Source organism: Ictidomys tridecemlineatus, chromosome 6, assembly GCF_052094955.1.
Source record: "Ictidomys tridecemlineatus isolate mIctTri1 chromosome 6, mIctTri1.hap1, whole genome shotgun sequence".
Lineage (NCBI taxonomy): Eukaryota > Metazoa > Chordata > Mammalia > Rodentia > Sciuridae > Ictidomys > Ictidomys tridecemlineatus.
In genome coordinates this window covers 73,138,511-73,155,157 of record NC_135482.1, presented here as the reverse complement: position 1 = coordinate 73,155,157, position 16,647 = coordinate 73,138,511, and the positions used below count along the sequence as shown (strand labels likewise).

Below are 16,647 nucleotides of genomic sequence, written 5' to 3'. Positions count from 1 at the left end.
ATTTAGAACTTATCTCCCCAACTCTCTTATATGACACATAGCTTATGAATATACCCTCTTGGAGGAGTGGGCCCTGGGCTTGGGCATATTTATGGCTGTATTTGCTTGCTTTCAGGGTTTCGTGCACCTGAAGTTGCCAGAGGAAATGTCATTTATAACCAACAGGCTGACGTTTATTCATTTGGTTTGCTACTCTATGACATTTTGACAACTGGAAGTAGAATAGTAGAGGGATTGAAGTTTCCAAATGAGTTTGATGAATTAGCAATACAAGGAAAATTGCCTGGTAAGTTCTATTTTTATGTACAATAAAGATTTTTTTCCCTTGATACCAGCCACTTCATTTCTAAATAGTTGTATGCTGAGTTCATTTCATAGCTGATGATTTCTGCTTAGTGTTTGGACATTTTAAAATCCTGTGATATATTAATAAAAACTATATGAAAATGTAGGAGCTCTAGGTCTAAAGAATCTCAAGTGAATATTGGCATATCTGGCATTATATTTAGAATACTCAGGGAGGGAAAACCACCTTTAGGACCTGATTTGGTGGCTTCTAATTCTCATAAAGAATTACCATGTGCCCACTGGCCCATAATATTTTCATTTTCTTTGAGCTAAATAGTTTATATGCAGGAAGGAAAGCTTGAATTATTTATAACAATAATTTTATTAATAAATTATTCATAAGAATGAGTAAATGAGTATTTAATGAGCTCAAATTTTATTTTGAATGGTTTTCCCATACTTTCAAGAAATCCTAGGACCTGGTCATTCATTTCGTGATCATCACTTTAGTTTTCAGTATGAAGTATCCATTTAAATTTATTTAGCTGTTTCTCATGTATTCTGCTTTCCTTCTCATTTAAGAAATAACTTCTCAATGTACACTATGGGCCAGGTATAAAGAATATAGCATTTGCTGTTCCTTTTAGGTGACCTTTAAAGATAATGGCAAAGGAAATTTATTATTACTTTCATAAACTTTGGATACCAGCTAGGTCAATTCCCTTATTTTAGCAGTTAGGTTTCCAGGGAAAGTATCCTATACTCTCTTCTGCACCAACTTGAAGTATGGATTTCTTTTTTATAAAAAAACAAACGTGCACAAACCAGTTGTAGTGATATGAAAATTAAATGCTTGCTTACTTTGAGTATTAAAAAGTGTTTCCATAGATGCCTGATTAGTATATAAGCAAAAGTGTTTTCAAAATCTATTTAAGCCGGGTGACATGACACATACTCTAATCCCATGGCTCAGGAGGCTGAGGCAGGTGATCAAATGTTCAAAGCCAGCCACAGCAATGACAAGGAACTAATTAACTCAATGAGACCCTGTCTCTAAAAAAAATACAAAAAAGGGCCGGAGATGTGGCTCAGTGGTTGAGTGTCCCTGAGTTCAGTACCCAGTATCCCCCAAACAACAATAACAACAACGATAAAAATCTATTTTAAGCACAGGTATGAAATGGAAATCTGTTATTTTTTTTCATTTGGTATTTGTGTCTGTTTTTTATACCATAAGGAATAAAAACATCTGTTTTGATGTGTTTAGTGGAAACCAAGTTGCAAAATTTGTTTTAGTTTTGTAATAAGTGAGTTCACAATAACTATAGGATCAGGAAGTTCAGTGTTTTATGTCTTCCTTTGCAATGTTTGAACTTCTAAATATGTTGAGAGAAAATAAATAACTTTTATTTTGTTTAGTGTACTTGCATTGTATTTTTTCATATTTCAGATCCAGTTAAAGAATATGGTTGTGCCCCATGGCCTATGGTTGAGGAGTTAATTAAAAAGTGTTTGAAAGAAAATCCTCAAGAAAGGCCTACTTCTGCCCAGGTAGTCTTATAGTCAAAAATTGTTGCTTTGTGTAGAACATCATATATATACACATATATATTTACATATATAAACATAATATGTAAAAATCTTCAAATATATTACCCAAACACATAAATAAACACAGACACAAACAGAGTTGAAAATAATTATAAGGTGGGACTCCTATAATCTCCACTATCTTGGCACACACAGAAAATATAAACAGCACCCTAGATATGTGTGTGTGTGTGTGTGTGTGTGTGTGTGTGTATGTGTGTGTGTATTCTGTGGAATGACTCTTTGTTATTTTGTCCATTTGCCTACAAATCACAGTAAGAAAAGGACATTTTTCAAATACAGTATACTCATCCTTTTTAAATTATATACGTTGATTTTTTTTCCTGAGTTTGTGTGGCTTGCCTTTTTCAATGTCCCTTAGAGTATCCCATAATGAGCAGAAGACATTCTTAATTTTAATATGTATAAGTTTGGCAATCTTTTTAATGGTTTTTACTTTTCAAGTCCTGTTTTGAGAAGTCCTTTCACCCAGAGTCACAACAATATTTACCTATGATTTTTAAAAATATTTTTAAAGTTATGCTTTTGGCATTTAATTTCTTAATCCATGTAGAATTGGTATATTTGTCTGGGTCCAATTTCCTATTTCTAAATAGAAAACCAGTTTTTCCAGCTTCATTTATTAGTTTCTCTTCCTTTCTTTCTCACTGATCTGACATGAACATTTTGGAATTTGTCAAAAATACATAGACATCTCCATACACATATTTTCTTCCATTGGTCAACTTATCTATTTTTCCTGTAGCTTTATTTAATTTCTTCTCTTCACTTATTTTTCTTCTCTAGGTATGTTTTGGCTATTCTTAGCTTCATGATACATAAAATTTCAAATCATTTGTGATGTGTTAAACCGTGATTCATCCAGATCATCAGGATTAAAATCCAAACTACAGATAAAACTACATTGAAAAAACGACACATATGCGGCTGAGGTTATGGCTCAGTGGTAGAATGCTTTCCTGACATGTGTGAGGCACAGGGTTCAATCCTCAGCACCACATAATAAATAAATAAATAAATAAATAAATAGATAGATAGATAAAGGTATTGTGTCTATCTACAACAACAACAACAACAACAAAATTCAAAAACGACTACACATAGTTTTATACTGGGCATGATATATCCTCTTTTGTGTGTGTGTGTGTGTGTGTGTGTGTGTGTATGTGTATTATTTTTTTAAATTTGAAAAGAAAAGAACAGATCAAAAGTGCCAACTGACTAGAATTTTTGAAAGAATTATTCTTCATTCAATTCTATATTGCTAAACTTCTGGTCAGTTGACACTTTTAAACCCTTCTTTTCAATTTAAAAGAAATACCAAGTATACAAATATACAAAATATGCATAGTTTGAAAGTGTTTATTTGTTTCAGTGTAATTTTATCTGTAGTTTGGATTATTAATCTTGATGATCTGAATAGATCACAGTTTAACAAATTCAGGTTTTGCTGGATAGGGCTACGACATTTAGTTCTATATTCAATCTTTAAAGAGGAATAACTTCATATGTGTGTTGTTTTTGTTATTTTAAAACTTTCTCAGGTCTTTGACATTTTGAATTCAGCTGACTTAATCTGTCTGATGAGACACATTTTAATACCCAAAAACCTTATTGTTGAATGTATGGTTGCTACAAATCCTAACAGCAAGAATGCACGAGTTTGGTTCGGCTGTGGGCACACTGACAAAGGTCAGCTCTTGTTTCTTGACTTAAACACTGAAGGACTCACCTCTGAGGTAAATCTGAATACTCTTTAAATCATAAGTCTTTTAGAACACTTAATTTAATATATTTTAAAGCATATACCAATTAAAATTACTTTGAAAGAAATTAGATAAAAGCCAATGTAGGAGTATTATTAAATTAACTTTCTCTTAGAACATAGGAATTTGCATGAAATTAGTCTGGTGTGTTTTAAAACCAAAGTATATATGTGTTTTGGGTCTGAGACAGGTAATCTAGTGCATGCAATTTAGGGAGTGAGAAGTTTGGAAAGAGGTAGAGGAAGCCAGAATGGATTGAGGCAGAAGCTCAGCACAACTGTGGTTTCTGAGGAAACTGAGCCTCAGCCTCTACTCATAAGAAGCTCTGGAATGTGAATAGCACAACAGAATTCCTGTCACCCTGCAAGAAGGCCAGCGTTTTATTCTCACATGTCAGTTAGTTGTCTGCTGCCATCTGCCTAGAGGTGAGGGTGGTAGAACCCGTACCCTGTGCCCATTAGCTGCTGGCATTCTGTGGTGAAGAGAGCAGGTCTGTGCAGATGACAGCCACCATTCACAGAAGCTAAAAAGTTGTTGATAAAACTTATTAATAGGTAAAATTTTAGGCTTAATCAATAACCTAATATTTTGATTTTTGCCTCAAAATAAATGTTGTCCCTAAAATTGTGCTTAAGATTCAACAGTTCTCTCATATGGTCTTGTTGGAATGATAATTGAGGCTGAAAAATAATCTGGAATTTTGGTTTCAGATGCATTCTAGGTAGGCATAAATTGCTTGCCAGTTAACTCAAATATTGTTCAAAATTGAATAAAATTGGCATCATTTTTAAAAGTAAATGCACAAAGATAAAGAAGTTAAGTATGTTGGTGAAGCATTTTTTTGTCCTATACAAGTTCTTGTTATTGAGCCAAGTCCTGTAAAGAGTATTATTTTCTGTTAACAGGAAGTAGCTGATAGTACTATACTGTGCTTGGCCTTGGTGCATCTTCCTGCCGAAAAGCAAAGTTGGATTGTGTGTGGAACACAGTCTGGTACTCTCCTGGTCATCAATACTGAAGATGGAAGTAAGAGACACACCCTTGAAAAGATGACTGATGCCGTTACCTGTTTGTATTGCAATTCCTTTTCTAAGCAAAGGTATGTAGGATTGTGGATTTAGTTGAATGAAAATCATATACCACTTAGATGATTTAATTTTATGCAAAATTTTTACCATAATGTCAAAGATTCCTAAATTTTAGCCTATTTTCATTGGTTTGCATCTACTCAAGAGGATTGGGCCACAATGGAAGTTACTATTTTTCTACGTGCAGGGTCATAAAATTAGCCAACTGTTTCTTTAGGTTATTACCTCAGCTGTGACCCTATCTCTACTTCTCCTCATGTCAACATTCCTTGGTAGGGCCTCTTGGAAAACGAATTTTATTCATTCTTTCTTTGAATACATGTATATACATATGTATATTGCCAGACTATTATGTACCAGGCTTAAACATATCGGTAATATAACCACAAAATTGGAAAAGAATATAAGAAATTAATAAGTTATTAATAGGTAAAAGTGAGTAAACCCTTATCATTTATAGGGATCTTATCCGAAACAAATTTATCTAAATGGCAAAATTTCAGGTATGAGTCATAGGTTGACTACTATAATATTTGGACAAGACAATTTCCAGGGGCCATTAAGATTAAGACCCATATACTTCTCTGGTTTAAGTCATTACTTGAAGTATCAGAAAAATGTGAAACAAAAGTTTTCGGTACCTGAAATAAAAACTTTACTGGCAGTTTTGAAGCTGAAACTATTTGGACATTTTTAAAGAAAAATGTCACTGATGGTTAAATAAGCAAGGTAGACTTGATTCAAGGCAATCATGATAGGAGAGAGAGAGATTGAACCCAACAGCAGTGAAACAAAAGTGAGAGAGTTTTAAGGTGAGCTACAGTGGTAGAAAAGTGTTGGAGGATCCTTTGAGTGCTTGTTAACACATTAACAATAGCTATCTGCTTTGGCTAATGTGCTCTCATTGAAGGTAGTCCCCTGCTCTTCCACAGTGACTGGGAAATAGGGAGGCTTTCTTTTGTTGATTCAATTGTAAAGGGATGGCTCCTAGGTCCTTGGGAAAGACTTTCCTGTATTATAAAACTTGCAAGAGGCTGGGGAAAGATTTACATCTCAAAGGGGCTGAGAAAGAATTTATAATTGCAAGTTCTCTAAATAAGAGCTCCAAGAAAATGGAGGGCAGGAGACTATAGTCAGCAAGAAACCTGCCTAAAGTTCAGTCAAGCTGGGGAGAACTTTAAGGACTTCTTAGTCAATATAAATGCTCTTTTTGGAATAACTTTGGCATTTTTTTTCTTTTTAGCAAGCAAAAGAATTTTCTTTTGGTGGGAACTGCTGATGGCAATTTAGTGATTTTTGAAGATAAGGCTGTTAAGGTAATGTGCAATGCATTCTACTTCGAATTCATTTTAAATCCATTGTTTTATGTATCTCATTCCTCTGCTATGTGATTATAAACTCCTTGAGAACAAGGATCATTAAGTTCTGCTTTTTAATTTTTTTATTGCTTCATAAAGTCTTGAACACAGTAGATCCTCTGAAACACTTGCTGATTGTATTTTTTTTTTTTAATGAATGAATAGGATAATACGATAGATGAGACTGGATTTGAAATGTTAGGAATGGTGTGAATGAAGCAACTAATTCCTTATAAATATATTGTGAAATAAAACAACGAATATTCAAATTTAAATCTGGTTTGTGCCCTGAGGGCACAGTTTAGTAGAGAGTGTTCTTAGCATAAAGCCCCAGTTCAGTCCCAAGCATCCCCACCCCCACACACACATACACATGAGGGGAGGGAGGGAGGGAGGGAACATATTTGTCTTGCCATGAACTTTCCTTCACACTGAAAAAATCATTTAACTTTATGATCTTCATTTTTAAAAATTTAGTCATTAAAGCATTTTTTCCTTTATCTATCCACTCATCTACGGATTCACTTATTCACTCAACTTCCTACCCACTCATACTCCTCGATATCCAAAACTTACTATCTAAAGAGAGACTCAGAGATGGAGTATAAGCCCCAGGTTATTCCTCATTATAATTTTTTTTTATGAAGTAAAGAAGTTGGCTATAAGGATAATATTTTAATTGAGTCCTGTTTTAGATACTGAATATTATTTATACTTTGAAAAGTATGTCTGAATTTTTATTTTGATGTCTCTAGTCCTTTAAAATGGGAAGTAGTTTCAGAAAGCAAGAATTTTATTGTGTTCCATTCCATAGATACTCAATATGCTGAATGTGTTTTCTCTTTTTGTCAAAGTGTAAAGGAGCTGCTCCTTTGAAGACACTAAATATAGGAAATGTCAGCACTCCACTGATGTGTTTGAGTGAATCCGTGAATTCAGCTGAAAAGAACATCATGTGGGGAGGATGTGGCACAAAGGTTTTCTCTTTTTCTAATGATTTTACTGTTCAGAAACTCATTGAGACAAGGACAAGTCAACTGTAAGTTGTTTCCTTTCTCTGCAGCTAATCTACCATCTATTTTTGTGGTTTACAATCATATCAATATTATTGATAATCTAAAATGAACACAGTTTAAAAATGCATAATTTAGCTGTCTACTATAAAAATAAATACACATCATAGAAAATTCCAGAAAGCAGAAATGCATTTTAAAAATTCAACTTGTTTAATCACTTTTGGAATAATATATAAACCCATCATTATCCTACTGTATCTTCCAATTACATTTTTAACAATTTTATTATCTCTATTTCAAATTAGACATGGAATTACAAGGCAGTCAACTCACTATTGTACTAAATCCATGAGTTTCATATGATATACGAATATATGTAATATTCGTATATCATATGTAATATATATGAATATAGTATATATACAGTTTGAGGTAATTTCATTAAGAATAAATTGTAGAAAACAGATTTGTAGGATTGAAGCCATTTCTAGGTTTGATAATTGATTATCAAAATTATAGCCAAGCTAGTGATACCAGTTTCAAAAAAGAAATAAATAAAATATGAGCCTCATTCCAATTTATTGTTTCAATTTTTAAATTGTAATTTAACCTGATCTGTTTGCTTCTTTTTATTATTTTCCTTGGTGATAAGCGATGTAGGATCGCAGTGGGCAAGAGCATAAATTAAAGTTTAAATATTGACTTCGGTCTTTATTGGTTTTATGAGCTATCTCTTACTTGAAGATCATAATACACTCTGTTTCAAAGGGGTGTTTGAGAGATTCAATATGAAAATTAATGTAAGGAGCTTAATATAATGGTTAGCACTTGGTAAGCTCTAAACAAATGTCAACTATTATTATGATTGTTAGTAGCTTTGGGTCACAAATTCCTATTTCAGGGACCATCCTAGTTTCCAGTATCCCTCTAGTTGCCCCAGATTGAAATTTGGGAATAAGCTTTGATCACTTTCCCCCATTATTCACTTGACTCTCTTAATTATAAATATCCCTCAAGTCCTTTTACTTCTCATTGCTACCATGAGCCAGACTATCATCCATCATCTATGCATCAACAACAGCACCTTCCTCTCCAGTTCTCATTAAAATTCTTCAGTTGCATGCCATTGTCCTTTGATGAAGCCCAAGTAGCCTACCAGGCCCACCATGATTTAGTCCTGCTTACCTCTCTAGATTATGTATTGAACTTCTTAGCCCTCTGTGCTTTAGCCAAACTGAAACTGTCCCATTTCTCAAAGACAGTCTTTTCCTTTTGTCCCCCAGTCTTTGGGTTCGGTTTTCTCTTTTGTCTGTTATGACCTCTGCCTATTTCAGTCCAAATGTTACTTCCACTAAGTGGCTGTTCCATGATCCTACCTGTCTTCAATTTGTGCTTCCATTGCATCTGCTGTTTCCTTCCACAACAGCTGTCACGTTTTTATGATTGCATTAAAAAATAGTTTCTTAATACCACCAGACCGGGTAGTTCTGAACATTGACTGTGCCTTAGAAACCACAAGGTAGGTCAAAATTATCTTGTGCCTGGGCACTACTGCAGACAATGACATCAGACCAATTAAGCTGGAAATAGGGCCCACTCTTCAGTGTTGTTTTGCTTTTCCAGTTTTTGGGTGATTCTGGGTTGGACACGGTCAGGGTTAAGATACACTGTGATATACAACCTGGAGGATGAGGATTTTAGTTGTCTGTTCTCAAATCTGATAACTCGTATGTGGTAACTGTTTGGATACTTGCATTCCCATTATTTCATTTACATTTTTAACCCAACTCCACAAGTTTGATAACCCTTAAAGGAAAGGCCTGCAATTGCTTCTTTTCATGGAGCATTTTATGGCATCATTGGTATCAATCAGCCCCTTAAAATTCCATATGATTTGGAGAATAGATGCTTAATTAGAGGATATCCACAAATATCAGTCTTTCAAAGATAATAATCTCTCAAAAGAAATTATGAACCAGTACCATAAACACCTGTAAACACTTGAAACTATTGCTTTTTTTCTAAAAATGCATCTTCTGTTTCCTGGACTCTTCCCCATTAAAGAGATGTCATTTCATGAACCTGTGTTGCCTCATCATCTTTATCTTCTTATCATCATCAGCAAACCCTGAATGAAAGGCATGGTAGTTAGTTAAAGAAGTTATCTTTGGAGCCAGGAGACTCCAGAGGATTTGCTTTGTGTCCCTGGTCTACAACATGATAGTCATGTGACCATGAGAAAATTCTTTAGCATTTGTAAGCTTTTCTTTCTATAATTATATACATTGAGATTATCATATTATACAAGTTTATTTAAAGAATTAAACAAGATAACACACAAATATTTTGTGTTTTCTAAAATTCTATGTAAAACTTTGTGCTAATTGGAACTATCTTATGTTAAGATAGCTAGCACCTCAAAAGAAATTACTTAAAATGTAGTGGCTTTCTGGCAAAATATTTTTATCTCCCTTGGCAGAATAAAAAAAAGTGGAGAAAATAATAGTTACACACTAGGATATATTAATTATTGTCATATCCCTATGGTATTTTCATATTATCTTTGTGATTCAATTGCATTTTTAACTATTTTTACTTTTTTCTGCCAATTCATTCTGTTCTATTAGTTTGTTCTTCATCAGTTCATCCTCTGTCTGCTATACAGTCAGAACAATTACTAAATTGCCTGGTGTATCAGAGGTACTTACTCATAATAACACCTTATTAGATTGTGAATATGTAGAAAACACATGCTTGTCCTTAAGAAATTACCATGTAGTGTGAGGGAGACACTAATAAATAAATACTTTATTTACTTATTTGTTTGTTTATTTATTTTCCTATTTTTATTTGGAGATAGGGTACTGCTAAGGTGTCTAGGCTGGGTTCCAATTCATGATCCTCTGGCCTCCACCTCCTGAGTAGCTGGAGTTACAGGTGTGCTCCACCATGCTCAGCTAAAACATTATTATGTTTAATAAGGACTATAAAAATACAGCTACAACAGTGGGAAGAAGGAATGGTTGCTCTATTTTGATAGGTCAGTGAGGAATTCCAGAGGAGCTGACATTTAGATTAAGCCTCAAAGGCTGACTAGTAGCTTGCCATGCAGATAAGGCTTAGGATTGCCAATCTGTTTGTGAAATACACACAATGCCACATGTCTTAGGGTGGCTGAGAGTTATTTTAAAATGCTGGTATTTTTCCTTCATTTTAAAAGGGGGTAAATGGTAAACAATTTACTTTCCATTTATGCTTGGACAATGGTGATCTTTTTCTTGTAACTTGATTAACTTATGTTTCTGCAAGAATACCTTTCCTTTTAGCCCTTGAAGATATGCCACTAAACTTATTTCAACATCTTATGCTTTATAACTCTAGGTATAGATGGCTAGCTTTTGATTTTCCAAACATTCATTACCACAGTGATTTAGTTGCAACATCTAAAAGTTACAAATGTCATATGTCTTTTAAAACTTAAGATGCAACATATAATTCTATAAAGAACCAGGTAGAACTGAAATTAAAACTAAAACCAGGAATAAACATTAACTGTAGTCTTTATTTTTATCAAGAGAAACCAATATAAAGTAACCAAAAGTAAGTAAAGTAGCAAAGTAAGTTTCATATTCAATTTAGGATGGTTACAGGAGAACATGGGCAATAGTCTAGCTTATTTCCAAAATAGTGTTAAATTTACATGCCTTAGGAACAACCATAAGGTGGTATCATGACTTTTTTGACATACTTTTTTCCTTCCCTAGGTTTTCTTATGCAGCTTTCAGTGATTCCAATATCATAGCCGTGGCAGTAGAGACAGCTCTCTATATTGCTAAGAAAAATAGCCCTGTTGTGGAAGTGTGGGATAAGAAAACTGAAAAGCTCTGTGAACTCATAGACTGTGTACACTTTTTAAAGTAAGTTCTGTGGTTAATTTCTGCTTGCCAGAACTGTCTCTACGCTTCAGACTGCACAAAGGAGAGAGCTCTGCTTATTTTTCTTTCTTTTCCCCTGTAAATAGAAAATTTTTGAAAATGCAGAAACAAAATTGTTAATGGCTGTCAGCACCATCTTTGGATATCCTGTACATTTCATTTTGGGAAAATAAAAGAATAGGAACATACTATATGGTATTACTAAGAATATTCTCTAGTGAAACAGTCATTTTTAAAAGTGGCCATACTGGATTCTAGACTACTGGGTATATGTCTAGAATTGTCACAGAGTCAGATGTTACTATATATAATTAAAACTACTTTCCCAAAGATTCTGTAATATAAAGAAAAAGGTCACAAAATGACCTGATCAGTGCACTAAGTAAGGAGGGAGGATCAAGACCCTGACAGACAGACATGGAGATCTAATTCAATATGTGAGAGACAAAGTCCTCATAATGTATAAAGTCAGACCTCCATATCCTTGGGTTTTGTGTGCACAGATTGAACCCACCTAGGACCAGAAAGTTAGACCTATTATGGTTGCATCTGTACTGAACATTTTATTGCCATGATCCCTTAAACAATACAGCATAACAACTATTATACAGCATTTACATTTTGTTAGGTATTATAAGTGATTTTGAGATGATTCAATTATATAGGAGAGAAAGTAACATGCAAATACTATATCATTTTACATAAGGAACTTGAGCACCTATGATTTTGGTAGCTGCAGTGAGTGGGGAAGGTTCCTAGAACCAATCCCCCTTGATACCAAAGGATGACTGAATTGTTATATATTCATAATTTGAAAAGTTCTTATATGTACATATATAGAGAGACAAACCTCTTTTATCCCCTAATTGCTGATGAAATTATTAATGCATACTTTCTTTATGATTCCTAGGGAGATAATGGTAAAAATAAACAAGGAATCAAAGCACAAAATGTCGTATTCCGGGAGAGTGAAAACTCTTTGCCTTCAGAAGAACACTGCTCTCTGGATAGGAACTGGAGGAGGCCATATTTTACTCCTTGATCTTTCAACTCGGCGAGTTATACGCATAATTAACAACTTCTGTGATTCTGTTAGAGTCATGATGGCAGCACAGTTAGGCAAGTTTCTTTTTCATGTCCTTGAAGATTATAAAAATATGCCTTTATTTTAAAATTTACGTTTTCACTTTCCAGCTTTGTTTGGAGTTCCTTCAAATTTCACATAATGAATCAGGACTGGGATACATTTTAAATAAGGCCCTTTAAAATATGGAGGAAAAAGCTGCTCTTAGTCCCCCAAGAGAAGCAGATGACCAAGGTTGAACATTCAGCTTGGGTCTTTTTTTTTTTTTTTTTAAGTTTTCTTTTTCCTTTTAGTTGTGGATGGACCTTTATTTTATTTTTATGTAGTGCTGAGAATTGAACCCAGTGCCCCACACATGCTAGACAAGTGCTCCACCACTGAACCACTATCCTAGCCCCTTGATTTGGGTGTTACATGCTTTTCTCCTTATTATCTAAAGGCAAAAATGGGAAATACATAGCATTGAGTATATTTTGCTATTTCATTCAAGAAGTTAAAGCAAATGTTTATTTTGGTCATAGCCCAAGCTGCCCACCCTTGGTAAAGAATACCATTTGGTTGTTCATTCTATAAAAAAATTCTTGTAGCAATATATTCTGAACTCCACAATCTACAAATATTGACAAATCATGATAAGTTTTGTTCAGCCTTTTATGTCTATTTTGGCTCTTATGTGAAATGTATTTTTCACATAAAATATATTTCAATGTCTTCCTTTGATTAATTATTTTATTCAGAAAGCTATAATATCGTATATACAAAGTTGATCACAAAATAACAGTGTAGGGTTTAGTTCTGCAAAAGTAGAGTTTATGTAAGTTTAATATGTCAGCAATACAATGTTTGACCATGGTGAACAAAATAGATTCCTTTTGCAAGAATATCTTAAGAAAGGTGTTTCTCCTGTACCCTCACCTGTTTGTCATTTATAGATATCAGGGTTGCACAGAAGTAGATTAGATTCTCTTGGTGATTGTTAACTACCAGGATAGGCCCACACAAGCAGATTAGTGGGTCTCAGTGGGTTATCTCCCTGTCTTATTTGATCAATATTGTTTTATTTAATTTAGTTTGTATGTACTCTGGAACCCACATGGTTGATCATAATTGAAATAATATTGACATTTCAGTAGATTATTATTTATTTTAAAATAAAAATAAATTTAAACATAGACTACAAGGTGCACAATGATGTGGCTTCACTGTACCTCTCTTATATAGCATTCATCAGTCATGATTTTTTCCCCAACTAATGTCAATATCTTCACCAGAATATAACCTGCGTGTGAGTTGGGTCTGTGTTTTTTTTGGACATCTCTTTACTCCCAGGACCTAGCCTATAGCCCAGTACATACAAGACTTCTGATGAACATTTTTCGGATTAATTAGTGAATGACTTGATAATATGATATTGTGATAGAAGGTCAGTTATGCATCTATCCAACTCTCTATCCCCATGCTTCATATTTTTTCCTTATAGTATCAAAAACACTTTTATACATATTATCCATTTAATAGTATAATTTTGGAAGAAGTAATGTATAAAATTAAACCTATTTTTTTTAAAGGGCTGATGAATGAGGCTTTATTGTATCACTCCCAGGTAGAACTCATCAGACCCACAGAGTGGACAGGAAAGGGTCTGAGGAGAAACCGCCAAATTAAACCTATTTTATAGAAATCTTTAGCTGCTTTCTCAGATTCACATAATTAAGCATTGCAACTTTACTGTTTTTTGATATAGTTTAATTTATTGTATTGATAGAAAACTTCTGAATTTTGTTTTTTTAAAGGAAGCCTTAAAAATGTCATGCTGGTTTTGGGGTACAAACGGAAAACTACCGAAGGCATACAACAACAAAAAGGTAATATTTAATAGGATGCTGTAGTCCAAAGAGTGCAATGATGTGAATGAGGAAAAGATATTGTGTTTTATAAATTTAAAGTAGATATTACATATACTTTTAGCAATTTTAATTGATAGTTTCTTTACAGTGTAAATAATTTAGGCAAATTTCAATATTAAGTTTCAATGATTTAGGAATCTTAAATATTTATTTTTTCAGATGAGGGAAAAAGAACAGTCACTATAAAATGAGAACTACTTCAAATTTAAACTAAATGTGAATATTTTTTGCTTATGACTTACTTATGTCCAGATGAGGCCTAATGTTGAATAATGTTGGAAAAAGCTCTTTGTTTCAGTAAATGAAATGATTGGTTATAAAGTGTCTATGTGCTTCTTGAAATTTGGTAGTTAGTGTCTATAAGGTATTATTAACATTTTATAAGAATATTTTTTATGAATGGCAATAATTTAGTACTTTTATATATAATGAAATATAAATTAACAAAATAAAAATATTTTATAATGGATGTTTGAAGCATGATTTTATTTTTTTCCTTTTATAGAGATACAATCTTGCTTGTCTGTTTGGGACATCAATCTTCCACATGAAGTGCAAAATTTAGAAAAACACATTGAAGTGAGAAAAGAATTAGCAGAAAAAATGAAAAGAACATCTGTTGAATAAGACATCAGAAGTCTTTGTCTTTAGATAGGAAAATTATCTCTTGTAAATATCTCTTTAAAATATTTATGTTAAAAGGAATAATTCTATCCTTTGAAACAACTCCTGTATATGAATAAATGTTTATATGTTTTATTTTTAACTTAAATATATGTAAAAATAGTTACCAGTGAAAATATGTTCTAAGGAACTATTTAAAATACAGTGTTATATTTCCTGTATGCCCTAATTAATTTGGGGGGATTAATTAATAAGTACAAAATACTTGTAGTACTCATACAAAAATTTACAATCTGATCATTTTTGTTTCATTATCCATGGTAAATTTTATTTTAAATTCTGTGCTTAAGACAGGATTGTTGTTAGCCAGGTATGGTGGTGCACACCTCTAATCTCTAATCTCTAATCTTGGTGACTCAGGAGACTAAGGCAGAAAGATCACAAGTTCCTCTTTAACCTCAGCTATGGGGCAAGACACCGTTTCAAAAAATAGAAATAAGAAGGACTGGGGAAGTAGCTCAGTGGAAAACTACTGCTGGGTTCAGTCCTCACTACCAAAAACAACAACAAAAAAAGACACAATAGTTGCTTGCTTTCTAGAAATTACCCAAGGTGAAATGAAGATATTTTGGGTAGTTTCCCATATAATATGTTATTTATTGAACTGTTTTTAAATACACTAACATACACTTATAAACAGTCCATTGAATTTTCACTAATAAGGCTCTCTGTTGCTGATGCAAACCATGCATCTCACAGTTTCCTCTAAAATAAACATATCCTCTAAAACATGACACATCAAATCCTCAGATACAGGAAGGACATAGTTATCCTTTTTCTATTTTTCAACTATATCTTTGAATGTGGGCATCCTGAAACTTGTATTATTGGTGTAAATACACTATTTAGTTCTTCTAGAGATATTTTTGTAATTTTGTTTTGATTTTCAGTGGTAAGCCAACCCGTTGCTATTTATTTCCTAATTTACTTTTCTCTAATGCTTCTACTCATACTCTCCTAAATATATGACCCTGCATACCCTACATCATTTAGAAAGAAACTCTCTTTTGAAAATCATAGAATTCTACAACATCCACAAAGACCATGGGGACAAATGTGTCGCTCACTATTCAGTGTGCTAAAGAAGAACTTCAGCTACAATGGGTAAAAACAGCTGCTAACCTAGTCTTCTGTATTAGATTTAATTTGTTATAAATGTCTTCTCAGAGTAGGAGCATCACTGCCAAGAACACATGTAAATGTGTGGTTATCTTTCTACTCCAGGAAAATCACTTTTGGTAAATCCATTGGCCCTGTCCAGTATTCTTCATTTTAAAGAATTCTCCATGATAGCATAACAAGCCTATCTGATATTCCCAGAACTAACTTGCATTTTTATTATGTACAGACTTAAAATTTCTTTCAATGAAGGATAATCAAACTCTTAACCTTGAAACATTTTCCATTTTTCAAAATGACCCATGTTTTAATTTATTATGTAATTAAGCACAAAAAAAAATGCATACATGAGGAGCTGGGGTTGTGGCTCATCGGTAGAGTGATCTCCTCGAATGTGCGAGACCCTGGGTTTGATCCTCAACATCACATAAAAATAAATAAGTGAAATCAAGGTATTGTGTCCAACTACAACTAAAAAATAAATATTAAAAAAATGCATACATGATTGGAACTTTTTATTCCGGTGACATTCTCTCATTGTAACTTTGTATGTAAATTCAACTTTTTTTTTTTTTTACCAAAGACAGTTATAGAAAAATGTGTAAATGAACATTGTATTTAAATGGAACAATAAACATTTTTAAAACATGTTTATGAGTTTTAAGACCTTGTGATGGTGTTTTATTTTCATATATAGATCTGTTACCCATCTCATATAAAACTTTGTATTAGTCTGTGTTGGATTAATGGCACTCTAGGAAGGTGTCAAAATTTTTTCTTGAGAATTTATG

At 33.2% G+C, this 16,647-nt stretch overlaps 1 protein-coding gene across 8 annotated transcripts in view; it reads left to right on the top strand.

Annotated features, from left to right (window-relative positions):
* The window catches only part of Lrrk2 (leucine rich repeat kinase 2), a 134,511-nt gene extending 118,157 nt beyond the window's left edge, over positions 1 to 16,354 (top strand). For 5 of the 8 annotated variants that reach the window (XM_078014890.1, XM_078014889.1, XM_078014886.1 and 2 more), the window contains 10 exons: positions 116 to 286; positions 1,739 to 1,839; positions 3,444 to 3,638; positions 4,571 to 4,764; positions 5,997 to 6,069; positions 6,966 to 7,150; positions 10,892 to 11,044; positions 11,973 to 12,181; positions 13,940 to 14,011; positions 14,559 to 16,354. In XM_078014890.1, coding sequence (XP_077871016.1) covers positions 116 to 286; positions 1,739 to 1,839; positions 3,444 to 3,638; positions 4,571 to 4,764; positions 5,997 to 6,069; positions 6,966 to 7,150; positions 10,892 to 11,044; positions 11,973 to 12,181; positions 13,940 to 14,011; positions 14,559 to 14,680 — 1,475 coding nt within the window. In that variant the 3' untranslated portion in view covers positions 14,681 to 16,354. Of the gene's footprint in view, positions 1 to 115; positions 287 to 1,738; positions 1,840 to 3,443; positions 3,639 to 4,570; positions 4,765 to 5,996; positions 6,070 to 6,965; positions 7,151 to 10,891; positions 11,045 to 11,972; positions 12,186 to 13,939; positions 14,012 to 14,558 lie in introns of those variants that run through there. The other 3 variants (XM_078014885.1, XM_078014888.1, XR_013422970.1) reach the window with 2 other exon arrangements.
* Positions 16,355 to 16,647: the final 293 nt, after the last annotated feature.